Source organism: Salvia hispanica, chromosome 3, assembly GCF_023119035.1.
Source record: "Salvia hispanica cultivar TCC Black 2014 chromosome 3, UniMelb_Shisp_WGS_1.0, whole genome shotgun sequence".
NCBI lineage: Eukaryota > Viridiplantae > Streptophyta > Magnoliopsida > Lamiales > Lamiaceae > Salvia > Salvia hispanica.
The window spans coordinates 27795097-27814749 of NC_062967.1; the positions used below are offsets into that span (position 1 = coordinate 27795097).

Consider the following 19653-nt stretch of genomic DNA (forward strand, 5'->3'; position numbering starts at 1 on the left):
AGTTATTACATAAAATTAAACTTGAATTATTAGTAAATATGGAGTAATAAACTATTTCAATAATATATACTCCATATTACATCAATAAAAATAAAATTCAGTGGCTTCTAATTAAAATTAAACATATCATAACTAAAAAATTATTTTAAAGTATAAAACTTAACACAAATTATTAATTTGTGTGGACAAAAAATTATAGAGTTAATATATAACAATAATTAATGTTCACAACATTTCATTCAAGACCATGTGGTGGAGTGGTAGAGGTGTTGTTTTCTTACCTAGAGATCTAGGGTTCAATTCCCTCTAGAATCATATTTTGAACAAGCTTTTAAATATAAAAATCGGTTTCCGGTTACCGGTTCAACCGGTCTGACCGGCCGGTTCCGGCGGTTCAAGGCGACTCAACACACGAACGGTTTTAGGGGCCAAACCGGACCGGACCAGCTGTCGGTTCGCGGTCCAACCGGTTGAACCGCGGCCGGTCCGGTCCGATTTTTAAAACACTGCTTAGAATATGAAGTAAAAATGGGTCTGAGCTCATTTCCGTGCTCTTAAATAAGAGCACGAATAGGGATGCTCTAATAAATCTCCATCCGAAATAAATAATTGAAAACAGTGAGCGAGTCTAGTGTTTTTATTACTGGCAGACAGACAAATTCTTCAACACCTGGGCAATTTAGATTTTAGATTATTACATCTGGACATTAGGTCTTGGATCTACCCTAGATTTATATGTACGTTTAACTCTGCATATATTGTTGGAATTATAAATTGATGATTTGCGGACCAATACCGGTGAATACGATGGATAATGGAAATTGAAGTTTATATGTGTTCATGCGCATAAAATATGCTCTAAATTTCTGCAGCCAGAATGGAATTATAAAGGGGTTTAGTGTAGTATATTTTGTTGTATAATGTATATATAGTGTGTGTATTTTGTGTATTGTATGTGTGCAGTTTGTGTAATGGTATTTTGGATATATCAATGAATGTGTCTAATTTATAACTATTTGTAATTCAATGATCTACTTCAAAATATGAAATTTAAATTCTGAAATTGAGATATTTGAATTTTTTTTAAAATTTAATTCTTAATTAATATTTTTATGATACTACTCCGTCCGTCCCAGTTTAAGAATCACATTTTGACTTAAGAATCCGTCCCAGTTTAAGAGTCACATTTAGAATTTTCTATATTTGGTCATACAATTTTACCCCATTGTTCATCAAAATTACATCAAAATGTCATTATCTACATTAAAATAAAACAAAACAAAAATAAAATAAAAAAAAGTCAAAAGAGGACCCACCTTCAACCAACTCACTTAATTTATAACACACTCCATTATTTCACTTTATTAATGATACACTCTACTAATTTCTTAAAATTTGTGCTATAACTAAATTGCACTCCTAGTGTAGGAAGGAGGAAGTGTTATATTTGAAATTGAAGGCTGCTGACTCTTGTTCTACACTTCTCATTATATGTACCAAATGAAGACTAAGGTTTGTATTTGGGTCCAATTACCAACAAACTATCTAAAAAATAGAGCAATCAGGTTTGAAATTGGATCGATATAAATTTAAACAATTATGAAATGTGACTGGTGCTAGGTCGCATACTGGGCTCTTATTATGCTGTATTCATTTTGGGCCAAAACTCAATATTTGGATCCAATTCCAAATTTGTTTCATGATTTCAAGACATAGATTGAAATTAAAAAGATGTATATGTGATTATATTAATCCTGATTTTAGCATATCACTAATAACTGTGCCCATAATGGGTTGGTTAGGATTCCAATTAAGTTTTAACTGTTAATTGATAATTGTAATTAACAAAGTAATTAATAGCATTATAAATTGATAAATTATGACTCTATCTATTTTCTAAAAATAGGAATTTTTGGAATGACATGGGTTTTAATGCTAAATTGATAATTAATTAAGCGAAAGATATAGAATAAAAAATGTATTAGTAGAAAATGAGTAGAGAGAAAAACTTTTCTAAAATGGAGTGCTTATTTTTAGAAAATGCCCAAAGAAGGAAAGAATTTCAATTCTGAGAAACGGTGGGAGTATTAAAATTTTACTAGCCGAACAATCTCACTTGATAATTATATGCTTGGCAAAATTTCAGGATGATGACTATTAATATTGGAAATTGGTTTCTAAAATTATCTATCTTTGGCCAAAATTTAATATTTTCTATAAATTTTAAAATTGATCTAAAATATTTTGTTTATTACCCATGGCAGGTCAAATGGTCAATCACCATATCCTATCAACTTCAGTATATTTTTAAATTTTTATCCTACTTGGCTCTACTAAATCAATATGGTTTTTTACGTAGTTTTTTATCCTACTTGTCACGAACTTAAAAAGCAATATAAAATATCATAAACATTTCACAGTTGCCCACATATATTAAGATTTTTGCCAAATATATCTTATTTGGGTTGGGTTGGGAAATAATAAACAAAATGTAAAATTTGTGATATTTGGACTAATTTTAAAGTTCACAAGAAATACCAAAATTTAGCCAAAGTTCATGAAATTAGGGACCAATATTCCATTAATATTATATACGGAGAATATCGTTAATACTTATACGTACAATATTTGATTTTCTACAAATTATAATCAAGAGGATACTGGGGCAAATAAAAACCTAGATTCGACTAAATATTTTGAGAAATCCATTAAAGATGGATAATGGTTCATTATATCACTGATGTCGTATTTGCATTGAAACTTAAAATAAAAGAAATTAATTTATCGTGTCTCCACTAACTTTGAGTCTTTGACACTTTTGTATTTGGTGCACTAAATTTTCGGGTTACAACACTAGTTAATTAATTATTTAATAATTAATTTAATGCACCAAGTTTTGTTTTAAAATCGAGTACAATTTTGTCGGAAAATTAAACTTAATTTGGGCCGTAGTTTGCTTATTCAGTAGCCCAATTAATTATTTGGCTAATCATATATAGTTTTTTACTCGTTTACTAACATACCTCTATTTAATTATTTAATGAAAATTATTTGGCTAATTATATATTGTCTTTCCAATGATTTTCAAGTGAAAATTTAAATTAGCCTATATATAATTAATTAGAACATTAACAGAGTACTGGATGATATAGTAATTATTATAATATAGTATAGTATTTTGTTACTTCGTATATTTTCCATTTCATCTCAAACCTTAAAATTTAACAATATATGTTACTTGAAATAAAATAATTCCAAGTTGAAAGTCAAGGTGTGAAATCAAAGATTCTGCTCGAATACACAATTCAGAGAATCCGAAATATGTCTAAAAAAGTTTGTGAAATTATGGTTTGTGGCATGTGATTATGTCTAGCTTAGCTGCAAAGAAATGCATTAGACTCTAATTAATGAAGCGAATCATGTGAGATTAAGTCTCATGTGTTATAATTTTGTTGTCTTTACATGCACATGGATGTCATCTGATCATTTTCCTAAGTTTAGTTGTAATAATTTAGTTTGTTTTGAATCTTCCAAGAGATTAGTGCATATACTTAAGTTATTAATTCTATAATTAAGATGTGTATGTGTACATGTTATCAAGTTGCTTGTGATACTATTGTTACGAATGATGGAACATATCTTTATGCTTAAACCAATGAGCCGATAGCATGCTTCTTATTCTGGTCGAGCATTCCTTTTAGTAGAGTCAATATAAAGGTTTGGATATCTTTGTTTTGTTTCACCTTGTGGCCTATTTGGAATATTCAGAATAAAATGGCATTCTAAGGATTTGAACCAAACTAGGTCTTGAGAAGAGAAACTATAAGTGAGAATGGATGACATGTGTCAATCAATGGCAAGTGGAGTTTCTAAGACAAAATTTGATGGGCTCGTCACTCTGCCGGAAGCCACCCATCGAGACGGGCCGTTGGCTCGCCCTTGGCTCATCCCGCCAGGACGAGACCGAGACAGGCAAGAGCCATGTTGCGGCTGCCCTAAAAAATAAAACCTCAATATATGGTTTAACTTTGGTGTAGGAGTTAATTGTGACAAAATTCACAAGAGGCATGCACGTTTTTTAATTATAAAAAAAAAGGAATGCAATTTACTTAACTGAACCCTAATCAAAGTCCAACCATGTGCAAATTTTTGTGGAATGATTTAATAACACACAGAAGGTTATAAAGCAATCATTATCTTTTTTATATTTATTTAAATAAAAGTGACCAATTATTGAAAACGACTAGTATAGTTTCATTGGTACAACTTTAGTTGTTAGATAATACTTCCTACTTTATAGCATAGTTGTTTTTGGTTTTATTTTACTTAGCATATAATGTTTACATAAGAGATAAGACAACCTTCAAGAAATTATACAATTTTTCTTTTCAATTAGTAATTCTTTGAATCTTTTAAAACAATGGAAAAATATAATAATCAAGTATATATTTGCAATTCCACAACAATAATAATCGATATGAATCAGTAATCGGACAGATACTCAAAGGTAGATTTTAAAATTCGATATCCAGGCATATCAAGTTCAAATAATTAAATCATCGAAGCTACAAAGACTATTACGCGAATATACCACTCAACTTATCAGACACAGTGAATTAAAAAAATGAGTATTATGCCAAATACTTTTTTTGTATCAAGTGGGATGCAAAAACCACCACCAAAAACCTAGTACTATAAAGTAATATTGGGCATCTATCCATACCTTCGTCTCTCTCTCTCTCAACACACACACACACATCTCTCTCATTCTCAACATAGTTTCTGTGGATTCATATCAATCCTATTTGATCTCGTTTATCGATTATGATTTGGAGTCACTTTCTGTCATGTTTGTGGGAAGAGAGAGAAAAGAGAGTTGGAATACAAATATGTGAAATTAGGGTTTGTTGAAGATTGGAAACAGCAAATATTAGTCGTTAATTTTGCAAATGCAGCGCCAACAGGATTCTCAATTTACACATTAATTGTGTATATATGTGAATCCTGATGATGCTGCATCAGCAATTATCGACTTTCTCTCTCTAGATCTATCCTTTCTCTTCTGATCAGGTATACTTTCACATTTTTTTATGAATTATGCACAGTACATGAGTTTCTGCATATGCCACTATTTTCTTTATCTTTTGTTTTTGTTTTAATTATTTTTTTAATAATTTTTTCTTTGTAGTTTTATATTGTAGCAACAGGCCTTCTATTTTCCCCAATTAGTTATGGATTAATCGGGATAGAATTTGTTGGTTTTATGATATTTTTATGGTATGTGTATTCTTGTACCATATATAATTAATTCTTGGGATATTGACACCTAATATCATGGAAACTTTAAAAAAGTTGTTTTTCCAACGAAAGTTTAAAATTGACAAATAATATCACGAAATTTACTCTGAGTTTGTTATTTCCCACTACTGATAAAATTTCGGCTATATTCATAGATTGAAGAACAATTTTGGAGGGTATGCTTCAAGAAAAAACTATCTTCAGATTAAGATTGAAAAACTTGAAGCTTCTCAAAGTTGTTATCGAGAAATTACAAATTATTTGCCGGAATTTTTTCATTGGTGAAAAATAACAAATTCAGGATAAAGTTCGTGATATTATTTGTCAATGCCTTAATTCTAAAGTTAATCTATAAAATCTTTTTTATGGTACTTGATTTACCGAAATACTAGGCAAATATGATTGGAATGTATGAGAAATACTCCCTATATAAACTCAGCGGTATGGATTTGACAGAAGAAAGTTGGATCGAAATTTTTTTAGTATATAATTAAGTTTCAAATAAATTTATGTTAACTAAGCGAGGTTTAATTATCTGAAACTTACATTTAAATTTAAAAATAAACTGACAAACAAACTTAAAATTAGCTGTGGTTAACTCTAAACTCAATCGTTTAATTTCAACAGTTGCCTTTTCAAAATTGGATTAAACAAGAAACAAAACAAGTAAGGAGTAGTTGATTCTGTTAGGTTTAATCTTTGTGAAAATCCGAGAGCTTGTTATTTCTCTATCTATTGTTTAAATTGGTTGATAACTTGTTAACACAAGTACATAACCTATACTATTATAATGTTTATGAGTATAAAGTTGGTTAATTAGTATTGCAGATCTAGCAACTAAATATATTGCTAACTTTAGCATAAATCGAGGAGGCAGTGGCAGACAACCTAGTACCAGACATTAAACGAGGATGCGCTGTAATTGTTTGATACAAATATTAATATTGATAAAAACAACTCTTTTTTAGTAAAGAAAAGAAAAAAGTTTGAACTTTCAGAAAGTATGATTAAGATATCCCACATTTAATGATTTATTAATTTTATTTAAAATATTTAAAATTATTTTTTCGTATTCATATCAACTTTATTGTGGGATTTTCAATTTATCAAGTAATCTCAATCATTTCAACTATATTAGTTTAATTAATCATTTTCAGATAATTATTTAAAAATAAAAATAAAAATATTAATATTCTCATGTACTACAACTTATTTGGCAGAAAATGGATATCGTGTGGATAGAAAGAGAGAAAATAGTACTCCCTCCGTCCGCGAATAGGAGTCCCGGTTGGCCATTTTCATCCGTCCGCCATTAGGAGTCCCGGTTAGACATTTTATCTTGGTAGTATAAAAAATGACCCCACTTTTCCCTTAATTTAGAAGCTGCAATTAATTTTAATCCACTTTGATTGCAAATAATAATATAAATGGGTCTCACATTCCACTATCACACACTTAAATTATTATACTCAAACTTTTCTTAAAACCCGCACCCAACTCAATTGGGGCTCCTATTCGCGGACGGAGGGAGTAGTACTGATACAAAATAAAAATTATATTAACATTGATGGACAAACTAAAATAAAAAATAAGATTGTTTTTTAGCTGTGGAAGCATATTAGATTGGGATAATAGTGTGTGATCAATGATGGTGCTAGACAATTTAAATAGATGGTTATATTTTTGTACTAGGAATAAAATTAGATGGTTGGAACTATAATTTAATATTTGGATTTTGAAAACCGATTTTAATATTTTTTAAGATGATTATAATGGTTTCTAATCTAATTCTATGATGATATGAATCCTCGATCTATTAGATGGAGGAGACAATGAAGTTGTAGTTCATTATCATCTAATTTTAATATTTTGATGTGAGTTCAATTTCGCTATTCAAATTACAAAGATTTCGCTCACTCTTACATGCCCCGTTGAAACGGGTATTCGCACCCTATTTTCTAGAAATTCGATATCCAACTCAACGCAATTTGCTAGTACACCCGATAGTTGATGAAGATACTAAGTTACCTACACTCGACCTCTTCACAATTTCACATTCTCATATTCACATATTCTGCAACTTAATTAAACATACTCCAAACCAAAGTAATTATCAATACCTCTTGCCAGATAGTGGCATCGTCGGGAGAGCTGAGGTTGGAAATGCGGATTGGGCGTTATCGAGTAGTGTACATCAGCAGAAGCAAGGGCAATTGGGCGGCATCGGGCGAGGAGAGTTGGGTGGAACTGATTAGCAGTTTCAGTCGCTGTGCAAAGGGTGGGTGCTAGGTGGAGTCACTGAAGGCAACGAGTGAGGGTATCGACGGGTTATGAATTGGATGGGAAAAATAAGAGTAAAATCCTAATCTTAAAAATTCTACTATTAGGTAGTACTTTTTAATTAATCGAGTGCCAAGTACCAAGCACAATATTCTTTTAATCATATTATCCCGGTCCCGATTTTTCGTGGTGCGGATACCCGATTCGTGCTACCCGTCTAAACATCCCTACACATCAAATTCAAGCTATCATTTAGTCATCCAATATTTGTTTTATTTAAATATATAAGAAAAATAAAAACAAAACCCCAAAGCCCCAAACTGAAACTCCTCTTTCTTCACTAGTCACTCCTTCTCCCGCGCGCAGTGAAGTCGTTCAAAGGGGAACGGTAATCCTCTTCATAAACCCTAATTCGCGCGCTAAATCTTCAATAATTGTAACTGAGGAGGCTTTTTCTACCAAATTTCAGCTTCATATCTCGAAATCGAACGTTGCTTTCCAAGCCCTCGTCGAATCATCATGTATGGAGGAGGTGCGTATACTACACTTGATAATTCTCTCAATTTAGTTTGGTAAATTGAATTGCGTATGTTCTGCTCCGTTCTAAACGTTTAATTGAGACATTTGCTGCTTTATGTTATTTGATTCAGATGAAGTATCGGCAATAGTCGTCGACTTGGGTTCCCATACCTGCAAAGCTGGTTACGCTGGCGAAGATGCGCCAAAAGCTGTTTTCCCATCTGTGAGAGCTAACTCAACCTTTTAGCTAGCTATCTCTTTACGAAGCATCTTCTGATTTGTTATCTTTTAGAGTTTTGTTTAGTTTAAATACAATGTGACTCTAGTTAGTAGCTAGAGAGTGAGTGTTGCTATTTGTGGTTCCAAATTTAGAAGTTCTGATGCATTTCCAGCAACTGCCAGTGTAAAAAGTTGAAATGGTTGCTTGAAGATTACGGGTTCTATGTATAGTTGACGCGATGCTTATAGTTAAGTTAGTTTAATTTGTCGAGGTTTGAAGCAAAATGAGAATTTTGGAGGCAGCAGATGACAGTAAGCATACAAGATGAGTATGAGTAGCTTGTTTACCTTTTCAATTGGTTAATCATGGATAGTTCAAAAATATTTGAAGCATCTTTTAAGTACGTGGTCTGCATTGATATTTCATTTGCTATTTGATGTAGGGTTGATATGCTCATGGACTAAATTTTTTGTGAGGCTATGGCCATGTAGCAATATGTATAAATTTCTGTTTAGCCTAACATTGTAATTTCACTTGCTATCTTTGCAATATTCCATTCATTTCTATCAACTTAATAGTTTAATTATTATGGCATACTTACAAAGAGTTGGTTACAATGTCCTTGACTCCTTTCTGACAGGGAAGCCAAAAGTTTAAATATAAGGCGATGAATTACTGTGTGTTCTTTTTCTTGTGTATAAATCCTACAGTACTACAGTAGGAGGAAAGTCACCTTTTGTTCTTCGGAAATATCAAGTTGGAAGCCCTCACTTCTTCAGTTATTATCATAATATCGTCATTGTATCTATTCCTCTCCTTGCGGAATTAACTGTATTCTGATAGAAACACACAAAATGTGTCTACTCAGGTTGTCGGGTCAATTGATGGAATGGAAATTGATGATGCTGACAATGCAAACGTGAACTCAGAATCCACCCCAGAACCTAAATCAAAGGGCAAGAGCAAATTTTATGTAGGATCACAAGACTTGGGCTATCGCAGGGATCATATGGAGGTGCAAATTTTCCATGCATTATTTTAAGCTACGTCTCCTCAATAATTTTGTTGACTGTAGCGGGAAATCAATTTCAGGTACTATCACCTATGAAGGATGGAGTAGTCGTTGACTGGGATATGGTTGAAAACATATGGGACCATGCTCTGAGGTAGCTAACTTGTTAACTTTATACACTTTAATGTCGTTAGGCCTTCTTGTAAACAAGTGGAGAATCGTTTACTTTCTCTAGCAGACATTTTTTACCTTACTTCATTATATTTTTTTATATTTCTATGTCTTATAAGTACATTCTTAGTACTGCACATTAGAATTTTCACAATCTACATGATGTTTGTCACAGGAAATGCCTGTTGATTGATCCAAAGGAACATCCAATGCTCTTTGCCGAGTCATGTTCTAATTCTCAACAACAGAGGGAAAAGTGAGTTGAATGTCTATGTTTTGTAGCTGATGGTACATATCTACATTTTCCGTGGCAACAATGCAGGCATTTTAATATACAATTTTGTCAAATGAGAAGAAGTTAATTATAAATCATTTACAGCATAATGGTGAAGATATGTTTCTGAATTAGCGTCTTATAATATTGCAACTAATAATTATTTTAAATTGGTTAGGTTTCTAGATTTAGTTTGTGTCAGTCTATTGCATACCATAATATGCAGATTGCTGCAATTGACTTCCAAGTGTAGTTTCCACAAATAAGCAGCATACCATGTTCACTGATAGGTCTTGATGTACTATATCTTCTTTGCTCTAGGGTAACATAGATTGTGATTGCTGTAGTGAGGCTTGTGAGATTTATGGTTGGTTTTAAGCTGATTGAGTTTACTTTTCTAACAGGACTGCTGAGATTATGTTTGAAAAATATCAAGTTCCTGCATTATTTTTGGCCAAAAATGCTGTGAGCTCCTATTTCTGATCTGAGTTATGCTTGGAAGCAATGCCTGGTTTGTTCTTTATTTCAGGGCCTTTTATTCTGCCATTTTCTAACTGTAGGCTGTTTATACATTCCAGGTTCTTACTTCTTTTGCATCAGGACGTGCCACCTCTTTAGTTGTTGACTGGTAAGAGCTTATGTACTTTGTCATCAATATTTATTGTCCTTTGAACTTAAGTTACATGAATTTTAACTTTCCATTATGACACTCAACATTCAAATTCAAACCATTTCTTTTTAGTACTTCAAGCTCTTTCACTTGCCTTCACATGTATTGGGAATGAAAAAGTTCCCTTGTTATGGTGTAAGGCAATTGTTCTTCCCTCTCATATGAAATCATTTTGTCCAACAAACAGTCACTGTTATTTTTGGCAAATTTGTGATTTGGTTAATGCTAACTGACTGACCAAGTCTTGTCGGTACAAGTATGTGATGTACTTCAGGTTACTGGTTTTGACTGAATTCTGCCTTTATATAGTAGCATCTATTTATGTAGTTGCACATTCCTCAAAATGATAAATTGCATAATGCAACAATTCATTACTAAATTTATGGAAAATTTGCAATTTCTATAGAATTTCCTGAAATAGTAAATTGTGCAAAGGTTGAATTTGTTTTGCCATTAAGCATTTGTCGTATGAATTTTTAAAGTTCTGTAAGCTACTAAGCTAACACAAATCACAATTAGTAACTTTAGCAGCTTGTGATACTTTCCTTTGCACTTGCTTTTTGCTATTCTGATTGTTGAAAATGCATACTGTGAAGCTAAATTAGCTCATTGGCTCCTTGATTCAGTGGTGGAGGATCTACTACTGTGGCTCCAGTACAGGATGGTTATGTTCTTCAGAAGGTATTCTTGGTTTAATGTGGAAATTTGTTCTAGGATATTTTCAGTTCATCCACATGTATAGATGTATTATAATCGTATTTACTTCCACTTAAATGCATGCACTTCTTTCTCTTTGCAAGATATCCTATCAAGTTTTTACAGTACTTTGTATTTTTCATTCACTATATGGTTACTTCTCTTCACATGCTAGATACTCTTGTGCATGTTGGTGTTTTAGTTCAGCCTTTCTTTGTGGTGTTTTTCTGTCCTTGTTACCATTTTGCTTCTTCTAATATTGAGTCTTACCCAAAAAACAAAAAGAAAGTAAATGTATGACACCGTTATCCTTGATTTTACCTGTTTAAATAATGTTTGGAAATATTGTTCCTGGAATCTAGGATGACATTTTATACAGTAAGGCTTATAAGTATGCTGAAAGGGCATGTACTAGGCCTGATTTTCAGGAATGGGATCTTAGATATAATATTGATTTCGGTTTGAAAAATCAAATTACAGAGACGCTCTTTAGGTCTTTCCTGCCAAGCGCTATAAATAAATAATTGCAGAATTATCATCTTTAAATTTTAAGGAGACCTACCTATGCAACCTGTCATTGTTTGATATGTGGATTATGATTGTTCTCTTCCTGAATAAGAGATTTTTCTAAAAACCTATTATATAGTATCTCTTTTTATAATGCAAATGTTAATGGTTGGCCAATGTCACGGCCTGTTACATTGTCAAAATCATGATTTCAATAGTAAATTATACTATAACCTATTATTTCGATTTCCTATCTTAATTGCAATTCAATTTTCTCTGTGATTGTAGGCTGTATCAACATCTCCCATTGGAGGAGATTTCCTTACTGATTGCTTGTTAAAAAGCCTGGAAAGCAAAGGACTTCCTGTGAGTTCATAATCTACCTCTAGAACTTGCTTTCAGCAAAGTTCGAACTTGTATTCTGCATAAAGTTATAATATGGTTTCTTTTATTCTCATTTATATTCACAATTGCAGATAAAACCTCGTTATGCATTCAAAAGAAAGGAAGTTCGTCCGGGAGAATTCCAGGTCAGCAATCATTCATTTGATGTTCACTAACCAAGTATTTTCTCTATTGTGTAGAAAACGTGGCATGCTATTTGAGTTTTAGTGTATACTTGATTAATACTTAGTACTTTATTATGCATAAGTTATAAGAGAACCAATAGGAATCAGTAAAAAGTATAGTCTGCACTGTCATTATGTTGCAATATGAGGATGGTGTGGAACCTGTATTCGCTGTTTTGCTAATATAATCTTACTCCATCGGTGAAATCAAATCCTTTGTTGTGTGGCTGGCTGAACACATCCCACCTTCTTCTCAGGATGGCGCACATGAAATCATTTTTTAACTCGATGCTACATATGTAAATACAATATTGACTTCTTTTGGCTGCTATTTCCTGATTTGTTTCTTAGCAAATTTAAGGTCTACATCTTGGTTCAAATTTGTGGTTTCATTTCCTGATAATATCATAACTTTGTTCTTGGTTCCAACAGATTGTGGACCTTGACCTCCCCAACACTACAGAAAGTTACAAACTTTATTCGCAGGTCATTCATCTGTAAGAATTCATTTGTTGTTGGCTCCTATTCTGTTGCTAAGACCTTGTTCTTTCTTGCAGCGGGTGATTGTTAGTGATATTAAAGAATGCGTTTGTCGAGCACCGGACACTCCATATGATGGTTTGCACACTTTATATACAACTTAAAGATGCCTTCATGATTATTTGACTATTTTTATGACTTTAATATAGTGAAGGTTTCTTTATAGTTTGCTATCAGCATTGACCTATATTCCTGTTTACTGGATTAAACTAAGTGTTCACATGTTTGTTCTTGGTGATTAAATGTGGAAGTTGAGTCAAAATAGGAGTGAACTGATAGGTATATCTGGGACATCAAATATGATAAGAATGGGCCAGCAGATTGAATTTGATATGCCATAAGCTCAGAGGCATGAATAAATATTGCAATCTTTTTTGGTTTCAACAATAATACCTTTTATGTTTGTTAAGTTTGTGTTCTAATTCTAGATTATGTGCCAGTCGCTAAGTGTCTGCCATCAACTAAGTTATCTTGATTTACTAGATCAGCGAACTTTGTAGGATTGTTAGTCTATTTCCTCCAGTAACTTAGTAATTTATTCAATCTATGGCTATTCTAAGCTCTCTCTCTTTTTGTTGTTTGCTTGTCTGGTGGAAGATAGATATATGGCAAGGATTGGTTCCACTTACTTTATTTTAACTTGGTGTCTTGCATGCTAGTTTTTTGTACTTCTATAGAAAAATGCTGTTTATTAATTTCATTGCCCAAATTGCTTGGGCTAATGCTATGGACCCATATGCTAACATTGTTTCCTCTGGTTAGATACATCGTACTCCAATATCCCAATGACACCTTATGAGCTTCCTGACGGACAGTAAGTTTATTGTTTAACGTTCCTTTTCCTTCATCAATATTTTTAAAACTATCTTTGATTCATCCAAAGTTTGTTCAATTTATGTGGCCCACATGTTTGCCTCAGTATTTAACCTTTCTGAAGATGTACCTAATTGAATGTTACACAAGTAAACTCTAATTCATGTGTTTTTCATTGACCGTTGTTAGAATTTATGCCAACTGTGTGCTTTCTAATTGATTTCTTTTTCTAATGTAATGGGCAGAACAATTGAGATTGGTGCTGACAGGTTCAAGATTCCTGATATATTGTTTAATCCATCTTTAGCTCTGGTGCGTGTAATTTCTGATCAATTTCAGTACTTTTCTTCTTTGATGCATCATATTCTATTCTGTAATGCTAAATATTCTTGCTTGCTACTTCGGTCGTTAGTTTTCAGCAACCCGAGGTCTTCATTGCTATGATTAGAGTGTATTTATAAACCCTAACATCGATAATGAAATTAAATTATGCACATTATTGATGTTGGTAGTGATATACTGACTCTATGGTTAGTCCTAGATTTATTTGGACATTTGTCTCTGAACTTTATCCCTAGCTGATTTAAACCACTTTCTGCGCAGACTATACCTGGTATGGAAAATTCTATAGAGACAACTTCATCTGCCCATGGTCTACCACAAATGGTGAGTAGGTTACATTCAAATATGGGCTCTGTGCTTAGCTGATTCTTCGGTTACACTTTGTTCAACCTCTCCAGGTTATTGAGAGCATAAGCAAGTGTGATGTTGACATCCGCAGAGAACTTTATAGCAGCATATTGGTAAGATGATTACTCCATCATCTTATATAACTTACCAAATAAACATGCTTTCTCTCATAAGCACACTCTGCCATTAGTCTTATTCACCCCAGCCAGGATGTTATACTGTCTATATTTTAAAAACTACATGGTCGTTCCAGGAGGTTGTGCAGTCAGTAATTGAACTAATTAACTTAGTTATTAGGTAATTTTGGGTTCCTTCAATAATTTCAATGGTCTGATAAGGATTTGGTTTTGCAATCCCTTTTGCTTTTGTGTAGGTTTTTACCTCCCTTTTTAGCATTTTTTTTCAAATAAAGCCAAGCCACCATAGTTCTTTCAGGTTTGAATAAGTTTATGGCACATTATCCATGTCATCAATTTGGTAATTTCTACGTAAACTCATTTATTCTAGAAACATAATGTTTAGTGTTGTCATAGTGTCACCATATTTATAAAAGTTCACGTCCTTTCCAACGGTTGTGTCCTCTGAAATGTCCATATAAATTGAATATGAATGAGTATATGTATCAAGTATCAACAACTCCTATTCTTTTGTGTTTAAATAATTACATTTCATGGTACTTAAAGTTTTACAGCTCTCATACCATGATTGTCTATTTTTCAGCTTTCTGGTGGAACAGCATCAATGCAACAGCTGAAAGAACGTCTTGAGAAAGATTTACTGGAGGTTGTCTATTATGCTATATGCTTGTTGGCATGAAAAATATCAAATTCATGTTATGTTTTCTTGCTCTAGCAGAATATGTTTGAACCCCCTGCCTTGTCAAAAACAGAACCGGGAAAAGAGAGGGAAATATAGCAAAATAAATTTTGGGAGATGTCCATTCCATCGTGGCTGAGATTACGTTCTTTTGCTGAGCATGTTTAAGTAGCTTAGTCAACTGCAATTTTGTTTTCTCAGGCACACGCATCCACAGTTCTTAGTGTTATTGTAAAGAATTCAACACATCACTTCAGCTCTTGTCCTTATCCAATCTGCTTCTTGCTATGCTTACCTTGCTATTCTCGAACCATTTCTATATCCCTGTTCGATATTTGGTGAATTTGCCAGATTAGAGGCGTTTTATTACTTTTCTATGTTCCCAATTGATATTGCATACCTGTTACAGTCATAACAATGATCATTTAAGTGAATTTTCTTATAGCTATTGATGAGCAATATCCTGACAATGACTGATATTGTTCTTTAGGAATCTCCTCAAGCGGCTAGGGTGAAAGTTCTAGCAAGTGGAAATGCAACAGAAAGGAGATTCAGGTTGGATTTATTTACTTATTTCTACTTCAAATTGGTTTTGTGATTTGTGCATATCCTAGAGTTCTACTTTGTGACCATCATTTTTGGTGATGAGAAACGGCTATTTTTGGTTGTTTTCAATTTATAAATATTATTGAGTTTTTATCCCTCTAAATATGGATTTTAGACTTCCTATCCAGATTTTTTATTATGTTCAAGCAAGCGAGTTATAAGATGGTAAATGAAGTTTATCCCTTCTTATATCTCAAAGCAAACACACCTTAATGCGTTGCCTTTTATCCCTCTACATTGAACGATGATATAATGAGGTATAAATTTATCACTTAAATTGGGGAACACATTTTTTATATGAAGCAGATAATTAAGTTTTTTAACTTGGTAAATTTTGAATCCGTGCCAATAGCATGGTCTTCAATGATTTCTAGGCAATAGCTACTTTACTTGAATGACTATGTATAGAAACAAAACCCGTGCTAGCCTACGGCCCCGCATCATTTACTGACTATAGTCATTACAGTGTTTGGATAGGTGGCAGTATATTGGCATCACTTGGTTCCTTTCAGCAGATGTGGTTCTCCAAGTCCGAGTAAGCTCTCATTCTTCTCTAACGCACCATACCTCATGCTTCGTGTTATTTCTATTATTGCTCTCATGTCAACTGCATCACCTCCGCTCTATCAACAGGTTCGAAGAGCACGGAGCTTCGTATATTCAGCGGAAATGCCCTTGAAATGCATTGCTTCTTAATCAATTAGCCTTTAGACAATTTGACTGGTAGCATGGACCCTATCTCTGCATCATTCGCTAGTACTCTGTGCTTCAAGAATAGTACCCGGCTTAACCCAGAGATTTGTATGCATTTATTCGAGTTTCTACATTATTCGGTTAGTTGTAGAGATGTGTATCTAACATCCCTAGTTGAACTTGCAATTCATGTTGATATTGGTATGGACGAATATTATACACTTGTTACGAACTCGAAGATTAATATCCTTGAGGTTGATACTGTGACCGAGCTAGAATTTTGACGTGTGGGGCTGCGAGAGAGATGGGTAATGAGACTAAGAGAGGGGAGGGTGCGTGAAAGAAATTAGATGCTTTCTTTTCTATATTTTTTTGTTCTTATCTTAGTCATTTAATTCATACTCCCTCCGTTTCTTCATAGTTGAGTCATTTCCATATATGGTAACTTTTATCTCTTTCTTACTTTACTCTCTCTCACTTTATTCTCTCTACTTTATTCACTTTATACTTTATTCTCCATACTTTTTCATCTTTCTTACTTTTTTATCTATTTATTTAACACACCCAACAATCATTTCTAAAACTCCGTGCCGAAAAGTTCCGCCTCAACTATGAAGAAACAAAGGGAGTATTAATTACTCCATCCGTTCCACAAAAGATGTCACACTTGTGGGACGGCATGAGATTTTATGAGGTTTTATTTTATGTGTTAAATAAAGAGAGAAAATATAATTTTTATATTCATGTGAGAGAGAATTTTTTCTAAAAATGAAAAATGTGACATCTGGGATAAACTAAAAAGGAAAGTGTGACATCTTTTATGGGACGGAGGGAGTACTAAATTTTACACTTGCAAATTGCATATTATAGTAACTATTTGAAAAAATGCATGGCATCTAATTTCACCTTTGAGTTAAGTGTAACTTACGCGAACAAGAGATTAATCATGATTAACATACCATCTTTCGATTAATACTAATAAATGTTACGGAGTGCTTAACTATTATGTACACTAAGGTAAATTAATCATATATCCTAATTGGATTAATGAGTTTTACTTACTATCTTGAAACTTAAGCAATATAAATTGGAATTGAAGAAAAATATACAAATATTAGTTGCAAAATACTATGGACACAGAAAAAAGGAATAGAAGATCCACCCATGTGAAAAATACTCTATTTTATATCATCTTAGTTTTTGTACGTGACTTTCAATTTCCAAAATGAAGATACCAAGAAGAACTGAAATTTTGATTTCTTGAAATTTGAGAATTTTACACTGATTTATGAGTATTTGTCACTTTTCGTAACTGAAAAACAATATTGGAAAAAACAAAGGAGCTGGTGGCAAATACTGGTAAACTTAAAAATGCCAAAAACAAATTGATTAGAGATAATGATTTCCTATCTGTATTAAATATTCCACCCTCAGTCCTTTATCTGTATTAAATATTCCACCCGTGAATATAATTATTAATGGAAAAAGTTTGGAGTATATGTCTCATTTTTTATTATGGGATATGAATGTAATGATTTAGTGAAAGTGTACAGTTTATCTATCAAAATGAAAATTTAAATAAATGAGACTTTGGATGACCAGTTAGAGAGACCCGTGAATATAATTAATGGAAAAAGTTTAAAGTATATGTCTCACTTTTTATTATGAGATATGAATGTAATGATTTAGTGAAGTGTATATAGTCTATCTATCAAAATGGAAAAATAAATAAATGAGACTTTGGATGACCGTGGACGTTCTGAAATGACAAAATAAGTCATTATTATGTGGACGGATAAAATATTTACTCCCTCCGTCCCGGCTAAGATGACATATTGCTTAGCCGGCACGGGGTTTTAGGAGTTATTGGTTAAAGTGTTTAATTGGAGAGAGAAGAGGTGGGTGTAAGTATTAAAGTAGAAAGATAAAGAAAGATGAATATTTTAATGAGAGTGAGAAAAAGTGGTTGAGTGTATTAATTGGAGAGAGAAAGTTTCCAAAAAAGGAAATGTGTCATCTTAGTTGGAACAAACTAAAAAGGAAAACGTGTCATCTTAAGTGGGACGGAGGGAGTATTTCTTAACCATCAATTTAGTTTCATAGGTGTACATGCCATCGCACATCAACCAATCGCGATGCACCAACCTTCTTCAGTAAACGACAATGTACACAGATGCATCTTATCCCATGACAGTCTGTTTCTTTTTGCATTCATGGCACGATCAACAAGGGATAATGACTCGTCGCGTATTTAAAGCTGTAGTAATTCGTACTACACTTTAGTACGTCACCGTTCTCATCCTAATATTGTATAAACCAACCCACGTGGAGTAGTCTTTTTGCATCATAAATACTTTACTCTATTAATCCTAGTATGGAGCATCATGAAAGTCAGCTAGTACCAGTTAAGACTTATAAAAAATTGAAAAAACTTCTGTTGACGCTCCGAAATTACAAAATGGGAGAGTATTTTGTGGACGAATGAAATATTTGTTTCTTGACTGTTAATTTAGTTTCACAGTTGTACATGCCACCGCACCTCAACCAATGATGACTAACCAACCTTCTTCAGCAAATGACAGGGTTACACGGATACATCTTATCCCATGACAGTTTATTTCATTCTACATTCACAACACGATCACTAAGGAATAACGACTCGTCGCGTATTTAAAGCTATAGTCGTTGTTGGAAATGTGAGAATTTGGAAGGATTTCAAACCTTTCATTTTCTAAAGTCTTTTGGCTTTTCAAGTTAAGGTAACCTCCAAGTGGTTTATGAGGATCCTTAATGCCGAGACTTTTGGAGTGGTCTCTCATATCCTATAAATAGGTGGATTTGAGAGATGAGAAATACACCAACAAAAAACATTCTCTCTTCTCTCAAGTTCTCTACACCATAGTGTGCATCATATGAGCATTGTATAGCTCGATCCTCGGAACTCCATCAAGTTCGCTGGTGCCTAGCGGGTTTGAGGTGCTTCTACACGCTAGGAGGAAGTCGTTTTATCTTTGGGGGCAATACGCCATTCCGTGAGCACTAGCCGGGGCGTAATTTGTCTTGCGGAAAGAGGGCTTCCCTCGACTCGACTTATAATTTGGTTTGTTTTATTATTTCCATTGTATTTTTCATTCCACTTATTGTTATTATCTTCCTTCGATTGTAATAGTTAGAGTACCGCCTGTACACGGCTTGAGAATTTTATCCCAATATTTCTAACGGCTCGTACTACACTTTAGCACGCCCATAAGCACCGTTCTGGACCTGATATTGTATATA

At 33.2% G+C, this 19653-nt stretch overlaps 1 protein-coding gene across 2 annotated transcripts; it reads left to right on the forward strand.

The window, feature by feature from the left end:
* The first annotated feature begins 7841 nt into the window (after nucleotides 1-7841).
* Nucleotides 7842-16631, forward strand: LOC125215796 (actin-related protein 4). 2 transcript variants are annotated; one of them, XM_048117347.1, is made up of 21 exons: nucleotides 7842-7966; nucleotides 8048-8110; nucleotides 8229-8320; nucleotides 9186-9332; nucleotides 9410-9483; nucleotides 9676-9756; nucleotides 10179-10239; nucleotides 10353-10402; nucleotides 11071-11125; nucleotides 11936-12013; nucleotides 12124-12177; nucleotides 12649-12702; nucleotides 12774-12834; nucleotides 13519-13570; nucleotides 13815-13881; nucleotides 14173-14235; nucleotides 14310-14372; nucleotides 14980-15042; nucleotides 15566-15630; nucleotides 16148-16216; nucleotides 16315-16631. In XM_048117347.1, exons 2-21 carry the CDS (start codon nucleotides 8098-8100, stop codon nucleotides 16358-16360), a joined length of 1308 nt encoding a protein of 435 aa, XP_047973304.1. In that variant the 5' UTR covers nucleotides 7842-7966; nucleotides 8048-8097; the 3' UTR covers nucleotides 16361-16631. The 2 variants fall into 2 exon arrangements, with proteins under 2 accessions (XP_047973304.1, XP_047973303.1); XM_048117346.1 differs by lacking the exons at nucleotides 7842-7966; nucleotides 8048-8110 and having other exon boundaries at nucleotides 8213-8320.
* The last annotated feature ends 3022 nt before the right edge of the window (nucleotides 16632-19653 follow it).

What these genes read in the sequence shown, in the direction of transcription:
- LOC125215796 (XM_048117346.1), top strand. Translation starts at nt 8,213, where the DNA reads ATGTTATTTGATTCAGATGAAGTATCGGCAATAGTCGTCGACTTGGGT. An exon ending in TATGAGCTTCCTGACGGACA is followed by an intron (nt 13,571 to 13,814) that starts GTAAGTTTATTG and finishes TGTAATGGGCAG; the next exon opens with AACAATTGAGATTGGTGCTG. An exon ending in CCCATGGTCTACCACAAATG is followed by an intron (nt 14,236 to 14,309) that starts GTGAGTAGGTTA and finishes CAACCTCTCCAG; the next exon opens with GTTATTGAGAGCATAAGCAA.